The 13,121-nt window shown below is 41.1% G+C and overlaps 1 protein-coding gene across 1 annotated transcript; it reads left to right on the top strand.

The window, feature by feature from the left end:
- The first annotated feature begins 9,393 nt into the window (after window positions 1-9,393).
- Window positions 9,394-13,121, top strand: LOC113302551 (deSI-like protein At4g17486). The gene is made up of 5 exons (XM_026551481.1): window positions 9,394-9,626; window positions 9,722-9,940; window positions 11,548-11,835; window positions 12,235-12,312; window positions 12,728-13,121. The coding sequence occupies exons 2-5, from the start codon at window positions 9,796-9,798 to the stop codon at window positions 12,871-12,873; spliced, it is 657 nt and encodes a 218-aa protein (XP_026407266.1). The 5' UTR covers window positions 9,394-9,626; window positions 9,722-9,795; the 3' UTR covers window positions 12,874-13,121.

The raw sequence follows: 13,121 nt of genomic DNA on the forward strand, positions 1-13,121 counted from the left end.
CTCGGGAAGTACGGCCAATGGTTTTGGAGCATACCTTTCGAAGTGCTCCCACAGCCACGCTTGGAGAAAGGCGGCATGAATATACGAATCCAGTTTCATGTAACCATTTGAAGCACACATGTCCGCGACCAGCTGATCCAAGTGTGTGTACAGAGAACCAAGAAACAAGCCGCCAATAGGAAGAACGACACCTTTTGCCAATTTTATGAATAACTTGATAAGTCCCTGTCTTATCTCCTTCTTACCCGAGCCGTCATCGAAAATATCTCTGGATAACCAAATATCCAAGAACGCCGCGACATGAAGCGTACTATTCTTATGATTCGGCTCCAACCCATCGGGAAACTACTGAGACACGCACCAGCCATAGAAGCACCTCGTCTCGTTTTTTTTCCGAAGGAATCCTTTTGATTTCGTAACCAGAGCGGCACGCATTTCTTCTTCATATGCAGACAATTTGACATCGAGGTTTCCTATTACAGGAAGGTTCAACAACACGGCCACGCTCTCTAAGGAGATAGTCATTTCACCCCACCTGCATATGGCCGTGTGAGTGTCTGGACACCATATGGAAATAAAATCAACCAAGCCTGGAATATCTTTCCTAATTTGAAGCACTGCGGAAGCCGCGACAGCATCAATGGTTTGCGCCTTGGTCAAACTGGCTTTTACACATTCCTGGCTCATCATGAATCTCATCCATTTCTCAAAGGGACGCAACAGACTGATAGAGATTTTAAAGTCAATAGGAGAAGCATGATACTCTTTCCTCTGAAGACAAAACCTTATTACACCTCCTGGATGAACCGACCGGGACTCTCCTTCACTTTCCGGACCAGTCAGAAGAATCGACACATACTTGGGATGATTTCTCCTAATCGTGGCGGATGTTGTAAAGAACTCATCATCTATGTTTGGCTTGGAATTGCCAACATATTTCGGTACGTCAGAACTTTTCTCAAATGACATCCTAACGAAAATTCTCTCACGCTACTTCCACCTTCGAAATAACTACAATGGAACAATACGAAGAGAAATTATTACGGAAAGTACAAGGAAATTATTTTATCAGACACAGGAGATCCATCCTGGGCGCAAGCCAATTTGTTTCAAAGTCATAATGCACATAGGCAAAGAAATTAGGACAGACAGATCCTGCATCAACTCCTCATGCCAAGACCGTACCCTGCAGCGGGAAATTTGCGCCCGGCCTAGGAGGCGCGCCCCACCACGGGAACCGTACACACGGTCACACCAGGAAAAAGGAGTAAACCCTAGAAGCTAGGTTTTCGCGGGAAGGGAATGACAATTACCAGCTCATGCATGCCTACTTTGCACGGTAATTGAGGCGGCCAACATCACTATGGTATTCACGCCTAAATGTTACTACAAGTTCGTGGAAAGCATACCTACGGCTAGGATTCATACCAATGCAGAAAGACAACATTTATACAAGTTCACAAAAAGGTACGCCTACAACTAGGGTTTGCACTAACACAAAAAAACAACAACAATAAAAGCAAGTTAAAGAGGAAGTGTTGGAAGACATACCTGGGATTCGCTCATCCGCTTTACTGTTACCACACGACCAGAATAAAAAAAAATATAGGTGTGAAGTAAAAGGAGAGGCCGACCCTCCTTTTATAGGCGTGATACTTGGGGGTTTGAATAAGGAAAGGACTTCATATTTGAGTCAAGTAAGGAAAAGAAGCAAACGGGCCCGTGAAAACCAATCACCATGCCAAGACCGTCCACGCCATTGCCTTGGCCCCACCACGCCAAGCCGTCCACCATGCTTGCCACATCAGGACCGCGCCATGCCTTAGCCCCACATGCCAAGCCGTCCGCGCATGCTTTGCCTTACCAAACTGCGCCATTTCCTTGGCCCCACCACGCCAAGCCGTCCGTCATGCTTGCCTCGCCAGGACCGCGCCATGCCTTGGCTCCACATGCCAAGCCGTCCGCATGCTTTGCCTCACCAAACTGCGCCATTGCCTTGTTCGCACCATGCCAAGACATCCGCGCCATGACTTGTCGCACCAACACCGACAACTCTCCAAGCCAGCGTCATGATGTTCCCTAACCCAGCCAAGGTGATGCATAGCCGGACTAAGCCGACGATCTTCATCTCACCACTTCACGGTCTACACCACGAATAGAAACTGTGCAAGGCCGCCAAACACGAAGATCATGGACTCTCCTTACCTCTCTAAAAAGGTTAGTCGGACCTTCCTGACCATCTTTCCATGACTTTTTGTTTCGATTTTTGTCCTTGCCTGTCACCATCTTATGCTTACCTCGCAACAATGCTCGTGTTCCGAGCTAAGCAGGAGACTTAATGTTGATGGTGGTTTTTAGCTTAAGGTTAAAATCGTAAAACCATACAACTGACATGATGTCACTATGACCATTAGCACATTTATTGAATCGATCAGCATGCCTACGTAAGAATTACCAGGGTACCTTTTTTTATGTGTCATGTTCCACGACAGAACCCTTAACATTGACCGACATCATCTATGCCAAATCCTAATTCTCATGCTACCGGGCCAAGGCATGCCAACCATGCCAGCCGCACCACTGTGCCAATGGCAAACCATGCCAGCTACATCTCCGCGCCAAGGCATGCCAAACATGCCAGCCGCACCACTGTGCCAATGGAAAACCATGCCAGCCACATCTCCGCGCCAAGGCAAGCCAACCATGCCAGCCGCACCATTGTGCCAATGGAAAACCATGCCAGCCACATCTCCGCGCCAAGGCATTCCAACCATGCCAGCCGCACCACTGTGCCAATGTCAAACCATGCCAGCCACATCTCCACGCCAAACCGCGCCAAGGCATGCCATAACACATGTGCCAATGGCATGCCAACCACCTTGCCGCGCCACACCATGTCGGCCTTCTTTATGCGGCTACCAAAACGAAGGCGTGCGACGATCAACGACCACCCTTCCATCCTAGATGCAAATCCTAGACGTCCAAGGTCGCCAAACAATGCATGGTAACCTTTGGCCCAAAACCCTAGTTTTGGCCACGCCAAACCGCGCCAAGGCATGCCATGCCACATGTGCCAATGGCATGCCAACCACCTTGCTGCGCCATACCATGCCGGCCTTCCCCTTGCTTTACCAAAACGAAGGCCTGCGACGATCAACGGCCACCCTTCCATCCTAGATGCAAATCCTAGCTGTCCAAGGTCGCCAAACAACGCATGGTAACCTTTGGCCCAAAACCCTGGTTTTGGCCACGCCAAACCGCACCAAGACATTCCATGCCAATCACCTTGTCGCGCCACACCATGCCGACCTTCCCTATGCGGCTATCAAAACAAAGGCCTGAAACAATCAACGACCACTTTTTCATCTAAGATGCAGATCTTAGCTGTCCAAGGTTACCAGCTAACGCATGGCAACCTTTGGCCCTAGTTTGGTCGCGCCTAAACAAAGCAAAAACCTTAACTTTTGGCCACGCCTAAACTGGGCCACATTAAAGCTATACTGATCATAATTTCATGCCACTGGCTACCAAACGAAAGGTTGCAATAATCAACGGCTACCTTCCTCTTAAGATGCAAAATCTCGACCGTTGAAGGTCACCACCGAGCCGGCAAGTCTCCCAAGCTCAGCTTGCCAGACAACAACAACATGCTACATGTTTTCCACGAAAATACTCGATACATCAACACATGTCACAAACTGGGGGATGCTCATTGGGTATTGGTTTGGAATTTTACAGCGTGCGGCGTACACTACGCTCGTTATAAGCAAGTGTCATAAGGATGAGGCGGTTAGTAAATACAGGGAGTAATGGTGAAACGCTTTCTTTTATGGAACATCAATTCCAAGCGTTACCGGTTACCACCTCCTCCCATTTACTTACCCGTTTTCCATTTCTTAATGAGACTAGAGGACGTTTCACTTCAACTTGTATAAATAGGCATTACCTATTTCCACCGAACAACAAGTTCTGGTCAGGAGCATACAACACTCAGAAAATGTTTGCTAGCTTTCCCATCTGTTAGCTTCCCACTTTCTGATACAAGTCACAAAACAACTACTCTTCCAGAATCAACTATCCTGGTCTCGACACTCTCTTCGCTTCCCTCCCCAAAACCAACCCTTCTCCTCCTCTTTGTGACTGAAACAAGTATGGAACGGCCATTTCTTGGTTTAGGCTGGATTTGTATATGTTGATCTCTCGAATCTAAAGTACTCCCTTGCAGTATATTATTTAGGGTTTAAACTCATTTCTCACCTAGACGTCCGAAATTACCGAAATCAGCAGAAATCGTTTTCACCCTCAAACACTTACACATCTGGAACACTTATAATATTATCAAAGAGAAGCATAGATAATCTCAAGAACAATCCAACTAAATCAAAGAAGAGACTAGATATTCATCTTAAGGAATCACAAAGTCTGATATGAATAGAACATTGTGATTGTATATATATCTTGTTCCTGATCTAAAGTTTGTGAGCTTCAATAACCAGTAGAATAAGATCCAGATACAAGAACTATCAGGTTAAAAGATAGTATGGTCTGGATTCACGAATCCCTAAGTGAAGTTTTAAATTCGTAACCTAATTTAATTCCGTTAGGAACCCTAGGTTATACAAGGAGACTCTAGCTTTGCAACTAGGGCATACGAGTTCCCAGGATTAAGAAATCCAGTTGCAAGAGTCTCTCTATTTATAGATTTTGAAGGCTACAAATAGTTTTGAATTCAAGGTAAGGTTGCTTGAGATTTAAGCAAACACTTTTCTGGTTTATATAAAATTCTAAGTTAAGAATTCATGTAAGCATGTGAAAGGTCCTCCTTGAAATTACATAAAAAAATATACAATAGGTCTGGATAATTCTGGAACCGTGCACAATGATAGTCCATAACGGCTAAATAAGCCTTTGAACTTACAAGTAATAATCATGTTCAATAAAAATCAATACTAAAAAATGATCCACAATCCCAAAGTGAATCTATGAATAAATTTATATTCAAAGTGTCTACGAGAGTTGTAGCAAAAGTGAACTTAGCTAGTCAAACAAGACAGATTATGAGCTCCTGCTATATGGAACCGAGTAGGTATACAGATCGGGCTTGCAAACCTCTTGGCGATTCGCGAAGTCAGGCTCAAGGGGTATGCATACTAGGTTTGCAAACCCCTGGAAGTTGCAAAGTCAGATCAAAAGGGTACGTAAATATGGTTTCCAAACCTCCCCCCATTATCGAACTCAGAATTAAAGGGTATTGTTTATGGGTAACAACTGTTTCTGCTGGTTTTGGTAAATTCGTGTGTGTGGATGAGAAAAGAATCTAAACCTTAAACAAATGCACTGCACGGGAGTACTTTAGATTCGAGATATCAATCTGTACAATCCTGGCCTAAACCAAGAAATGGCCGTTCCAGTCTTGTTTCGGTCACAAAGTGAAGGAGAAGTGTTGGTCTTAGGGAGGGAAGCGAAGAAGGTGTTGAGACTAGAATTGTTAATTCTGAAGGTGTGGCTATTTTATGACTTGTATCAGAATTTGGAACTGGCTTACGGAATGTAAGTATCGGTTCTTTGGTATTTTCTGGATACTGTGTTGTTCTTAACCAAAACTTCCTTGTTTGGTCGAAATAGGTAAAACCTTTTTATACAAGTCATATTGAACGCACCTGATCTCGTAGAAAGTGGGAACGATTGAGTGATGGAGAAGCGGGGTCGTGTGTAAATGCCAGAAACCACGTTCCCACAATGAAGGAGACGGGTTAGTTTACACCCACTACTTCTTTCCGCCACTAACTGCCATGCTTTCTGACACTTTCTTATAATGAGCGTGTTGCATGCCGCACGCTGTAAACCGCCAGACCAATACCCTGATGAGTATCCCCCATTTTTGTGACATGTTTGATGTCTCGAGTGTTTTTATGGAAAACGTGTAACAGATTGCTATGTGTGGCAAGTCAAAGTCAGGAGACTTGCCGTAGGAGAATAACATGTGATGCTATTAGGCTTGTCTTAGTTGGTCGCCTAAGACTTGCCACAGGCATGTCAATTATGTGGCGAATTTGGACAGCTGAGATCGTAACTCATGAGAAAGGGTGGCCAATGATTATGGCGCCTGATGATAGCAAAGTGGCGCCATTGGCATGTGCCAATGGCGTAGTGGCATATTTAGCGCATGCATATGGCACAATGGAATGGTTGGCATAGTTAGCGCATGTCGGTGGCACGATGGCGCAAGTAGCGCCTGACGTAGCCATGACCGCTAGATTTTGGCACATTGGTGTTAGACTCAAATATGGCTTGGCAATATTAGTTCTAGTTGCCACATCAATCCCAATGCTCTGGTCAGCATTACTTGGCTTGGTTGGCGCAAAAACTTTACCTAAATTAGGGTTTGGCATGCCGAAACCCTAATTAGTGTGTGTGGCATGTGGCCGCGGCACAGTGACGTTTTTGTGCAAACGGTGCCATAGCCATGCCAAAGGAACTATATCAAAGCCATAATGTGGAAACGACCACATGAGCAAGGGTTTCTATGAGTGGCTATGGTATGGCGCCATTCTTAGGGTTTCCTGGGTCCCACATGGCTCGTGGCATGTTGTGGGGCCCGAAGTGGCGTAATTTGGGCCACGGCTGGAAATCAGGGTTTCGAATAACGCCGTTAAATCAAATGGCGCCAACTGGCCTATGGAATGGCCACACCTCCCTTTGTTGCTGCTCCTATTCTGCGGCTCCTTTTATTCCTTGTTTTCTGATTTTGGGTAGGATTTTGCACCTACTAATCCATGGCAGATTAATTGCCTAGTTCTCCTAAGCTTAATTTCGACCGACGGGGTCTAATAAACTGCGCAGGGCGCAAAACCCTAATTTTTGCAAATTAGTCATGGTAATATCTGAATCTTGTGAATTATCACAAAATTGATTGAATTCCATGTGCTGACACAAAGTTCTTTAAGTTTATTGCCAGAGAGCAGTATGCTTTCCGATTGAGTACTTTTATGCAAGGACCTTAACCTTGATACTTGGAAATTCGTGCTACTCTGCTGCGAATGAACACAAATTGTCATGCCATATCAATATTAAGGGTTCAGCCGGATAGCATACGAAAAATACTTGGCAAGCTCCGGCATTAGTGAGTAATGCATCTAGGAGCTTATATACTCATTGGGCTCTATACTAGTGAACAATTCATCTAGGAGCTTGAGTTCAATATAATATGAAGAGAGACATGGGCACTCATCAGATTTTGATATATTCTCCAAATTCCCTGCGGAATATAGACATATCAATGTCTACTACATCTGATGTCGAGTCAGGTAGATAAACTTTTACAGTTTTCGCCCTATACTAAAAACCACCATCAACAGGTATGCAAACCGAGTTTCCAAACCTATACATTTCACGAATTTCAGATTGACTAGGTATGCATACGAGGTTGCATACATTGCACCAAACAGTTATGAAATTCTCCCGTTCTTAATTCGAAATATTCCCAATAGCCATAGACAATATGCATTGTTTTCTTGGTCAATTTCTAAATGATCAACTTGGAACGAAAATAGTTTGTGAACAATAAATTGTTCTAACTAAGGCTTTTAAGGATCTATGGACATCCATTGCTCAAATCATATTTCAAGAGATTAACCAAGATAAGCTTGAATTGAAAATTTCTTCTTTGCAATATTAAATCTACTAAAATCATAGGACAGTGTATCATAAGATAGAATGGTAGATGTGGTTAGCAAATATAATAAGTCAGTCTTCACATACCTCTTTGTTGATGACGTTTTCGTAAATGTCTTCGTTTGTTCTTCAGTCTTCAATCTTTGAGGGTTATTCACCGATATCCGATACTAAACTACCATGTTTTAATCCTAATCCGATGCCTGAGTTTAGTAGACTAGAAATCAAGATATAATTTTGTGCATCTAACATTAGCAACAATCTTGAGATAGCAAAACTTGCAAGTTCCACCAGGTAATGCTCTAACACACATGTACTCTCTACCATCCTGTTAGCAGTTGTTCATACATCAACTCAATTCTCTTCCCTACCTTACTTACCCTCGATAAAATCCAGTTAAATTTGTATTCATTAGAAATGTTGAAGAAATCCCCACTTAAACTTGCATATCGAAGAAGTAACCATGAGTCTGTCTCGTAAGAACTTGAACCTAGGACCATGAAGATCCTCTGAAAAGATATCAACCACTTGATAAAGAGTTACAACATAAACACACAATTGAACTGATTCTCTCATAACATGATAATCAATCTGCAGATACTACTTCGTCTTATTATGTTGAATTGGATTGGAAACAAAAAAATTGAGCTTAAATTGTCACATCCTAGTTTGGGGACAAATGAAAGAGGAAATAAAGACCTTTGAGGAGAAGACATACTGAAACAACCTTAGCTGCACTATGTGCTAAGGTCATATAATATGCTTTAGTGGTAGATTTGATAACTTTATTTTGCTTCTTGGACCATGAGTGATTTACACAAGACCGTACATCGTTGTTAAAATTTCCCAACATGCTGGCATCCATATTATGATTCTCCAACCCGTTTGCCACTTGGTTCTCTTTCCTGTAGATGTGTTGGATAGTGAACTGTGAAATTTGGGTCAATCTCAACATGATTTTAGAGATTATCCGTGTTATTTACCACGATGGTTTATAATCGAAAATTAAGAATCGTAGTAGATTTTCTAAATCCGTTTCGAATGGTACTTTGAACATTTATTGTCGTTTTCTAGGATACCAGCGTGACCCATGTTTTAGCTATTAAAAGTGTTTTACAAATATGCACTTGCTTTTTTTTTTCTTTTTTTGCAAACTTGCTGTCTATATCTGGTTGGGCTGACTCATGTGAGTCGTTAAAAAGGTTAAGATTACCCTTAGTTTTGCTTAACTATGTAAAAAGGTGCAGGCACTTCCTTGAAAATATTGTTACACCTAATCCGAATAGTTAATAATAAAGCTCCTTTACATGCTTAGATTCGCTGTCTAATAAAGAAAGGAACTACCCACGTTCCAAAATTCCTTGAATGTCAGTCAATTTGTATGTTAGCGGTAGATCAATTTTATTTTTTCCCGAATGTAATAACATCAAGTGGAACATACTATATTACCCCTAACTATTCACCACACGAATTTTCGTTTTCTAAGAGTGGCATGGTATTTCTCAATGACTTCCGATGAATTACTTCATGCTCACCGGAGCCGAAGTCTTGCTCTCACTGGGAACTAGGAACAACTCTCTATGAGCAGTTTCATCGGCAAGAAAAGCCCGTCTATTCTTAAATAGAGTTTTACAATCGGAGAGAAGTAAATTACAGGGGTATTCTAGTCATTGCAGTATGTTCTTTTGTAACTTAATCTTTAATTAATCATTTGATTCGCGAATCTCTCTCTTCATCTCTTTGTTCTCTCCTGATCAGAATGATTTCGCCACCAATTCTCTGTTAATTAAAGAAAGAAAGAATACAAAACCCTAAAAAAGTTGCAGAATTTCTACTTCATTAAAGTTTCATCATCTATTACACTTCAACTACATAATCTGTTAAGATCCCATTTCCTCTCAACATCCTATGATCTTGGTTTGAGATAGGTCAAACCCCATCTCTGTTATAAGGTACAAATTCTTTCGATATTAGATTTTTTTTTAGGTAAAATTTCTTAGAATTTTGTGTGTTAACTTTGATTTTGGATTCTTTTACAATTTCTTAGGAGATGTTGAAGTTGTGATTGTAGAACTATTGTTGTGGGTTGAGGGAGGGAAGGAGGGGGTAAAGTTCATTACCATGCGCTCGTTGCTTCCGGGTTCGAAGTCTCAGAATAATGATAGAAGTAATCGGACTCAGTTGTATCTCAATGTTTATGATCTTACTCCCATGAACAATTACCTCTATTGGTTTGGACTAGGAATTTTTCACTCTGGTATTGAAGGTACAATTTTTTTTTTTTTTTAACTTTCCTGAATAGTTATTATAAGTCTTTTGATTGTTGTGATTATAAGGCTGGTGTCTGATGGTATGTGAAATAATGAAATTCATAACTTCGCAGTGGTAGATTGTCAAGATGTGTGAAACGAAAGGTGAATTTATTGGGTATTGGTGTCTTGTATCCTAATTGTTGCAGCCTCCAGAATCTGAAGAGGATGGTGTTAATAACTTAATATATATATATATATTATTATCTACTTTGAAACTCATGGTTCTTATTTTCATAGTAAGTAAAGAAAAGAATAGTGTATAGTAGTAAACTTAGAAACATACAACTAGGACTATCAGTACCCACTTTTGTGATTTCATCTGTTATCCTCAATAATATTTTTGACAGTAATTTGCTAGAGACTCTTCTTCATGCTTATACTATCTCATATTTGACACGTTCAGATCACTGTAAGTTAGTTTGTGCTGCTTTTAATGCTTCCCTTTCTCATAATATCTTTGGTAGGGTGATGGTTCTGGGTATCTTATGTGGAATAGAGTTAACTGCAGTTACACAAAGTTAGCTAGATTAGAAGAGAGTTTTTCTGTCATATGTGTGGTTAACTATTTCAGAAGTTGTCTGAGGATTAAATTTTCAGTTGCATTAAAGCGAGGCTTTTGTAATTGGTGCGCTACAGCCCGAAAATGCCTACGCACAAAAGACCCACTGCCCATCATGATTTCTGAGAATAACACTTCTTCTGTCTTGATTTCCTTTGTTATAGTGTTTTCTTCTTGGCATTATGTTACTTTCTTAGATGTTATTTCATCCAATATTACTCGATCAGTAGATTAGATGGTTTTGAAAGATTAACAGAGATTCCTTTTGCATAGTAAAATTGATCTCTTCTGCTGGTTGAAACCACGCCACTTTGCCAAAATGGTCGATACATCATAATGAGGTGTAAATCTATAGTGACATAGTAGTTATAAAAAGAAAATGACCCCTCTGAGGTTGTACCTATCTCTTAATGCTAACACTTGGTCCATTAGCCATTTCGCGTGGCTCGCTCACACTTGGGATCATTTTAAAAATGCATTTCAATTTTTCCTCCCTCTGTATAGTACCCATCGCGTCAACTCTCGATGCAGGTTAGGAAGTTTTGGACCATACCTGTCGCAAGAACCTCAGAACTAGAATTGATGGTTAGTAAAATCTGTTATATATATATACTCTAATAGATGTGTAGCAACAGAATACCTTTTTGTCATAGTATCTGCATACCTGATAACCTAGTTCTTTGACTCATGTTAAATTAAAAGGACAGAATTCACTGAGACAACAGGTTAACTTTATGTTGGGGCATAATAAATATTCTTGAAATGTAATGGAATTGTTTTTTAGATGGATTCGGGGAGGTGGCTAATGTGGTAGGAATACCTGTTGGCTCAGTCTAAGTTTTATTGTAGGTCAAGATCACTTTGAACCTGCTAAAACATGAATGTATCAGATTACCACTTATCCCCAACCAAACCCCACCCCACCACCATCTACCACATTGTTTCTTCGGTCCCTTTCTTCTGAAAATTTGCTTACAAGATTGTACGTCATTTTCAAAGCAGTTCATGGCATGGAGTATGGATTTGGAGCCCACGAGTACCCCAGCAGCGGAGTGTTTGAGGTAGAACCAAAGAGCTGCCCTGGTTTTGTCTTTAGACGGTCAGTGCTACTTGGCAGCACTGACATGTCACGATCTGATTTCCAGTCATTCATAGAGCACCTCTCTAGCAAATATCATGGGGACACGTATCATCTGATTGCCAAAAATTGCAACCACTTTACTGATGATCTCTGCCAGCGGCTCACTGGAAAGCCTATTCCTGGATGGGTCAATCGCCTTGCAAGATTAGGTAAGGATCATATTGGTCTTTGTGCCTTATTCATTGTTCAGTTGGTGTTGTATGTCGAAAGTGCTCAACTTTGTTGCTTTCCTTTTTCTTATTTTGAGATATCGTTGGACCACTTGCTTTTTGCCTGTAATATGATTTTAACACCCACGAAACCGGATTGGTGAATAAATATATAGGCTCTGGCATCATTGTACTAAGAAATTGGACCCATCTCGTTGTGTTCCATGGGTTAAGACCCACCAGGCTAAGTGCCAAAGTCTTGAATTGAAGACCTCCGTAAATGGTGATCATGTGATGTGCGGTTCTCATGTTTCTGATTAGACTTGGATTAGATTTTGAGGTAGACCTATTATCTCTGTTTTCTTTTTTGTTTCTTTATGAAAATTATGTGAATTTCAGGTTCATTCTGCAACTGCCTTCTACCAGAAAATATTCAGGTCACAACTGTTAGGATTCCTGATCATCCAATATATTCTGGTGAGTCAATCTTGGTTAAGAATGTTAATCCTTAAGTTAAGTTTGTTAGTAAGATGATCTTCCTTACTAAGGACGTAACATGATAGGGAACAATGATACGAAAGCGTAGCCCTTAATGATGTGGCAGCTGAAGGAACAAAGTCTCCATTTCAGTTGCACATCAGTTGGGAATGCATTTTGAGGCGATATACCCGAGCACTACTCATCTGTTAATTTATTATATGTGCAATTTGGTTGAGTGGAACATGTCATTGTGATCATATGTCAAGCATGGCAATTTACTGTGCTGCGCAGCTATACAAATATTTAGAGGAAGTGGACGTTGAGGGGTACTAGTTGAAACATTAGCATGGAGTGAATTTAATACTAGCATCAAATCTTTCTTTACTTATCGTTTATTTGATTAATTAAACAGATGATGATGGCTCGGAATCCCTTGCATCATCGGTATCGGCCGAGAGTGAAGGTGAAGATTCAGATCATCATTTAATAACATCGCCAAATGGCGGTATGGCATATCTGAAGGACAAACCAGTAAAGCTCGCAAGGGAGCTTCTGTGAGCAGGGACAGACCTATGTGAGGGCAATCACAGGGTAGTCTGGATTGTTAATTGTCTAAATGTATGATGTTGTATCTTATTTTTAGCAAGGCCTTTTTTGTTTTTTCTGACAAAAAAGGTTTATGGTTTATTGAAAAGAAAATAGCAAAAAGCTAGTACAAGTGGATCACTGTTGCAGAACTTGGCCAACATGTGTCTAAATTTATCTTTATTCGAACACCACCAAATTAACAAGGCTTTTTACAGATA

Source organism: Papaver somniferum, chromosome 8 (assembly GCF_003573695.1).
Source record: "Papaver somniferum cultivar HN1 chromosome 8, ASM357369v1, whole genome shotgun sequence".
NCBI classification, from domain to species: Eukaryota; Viridiplantae; Streptophyta; class Magnoliopsida; order Ranunculales; family Papaveraceae; genus Papaver; species Papaver somniferum.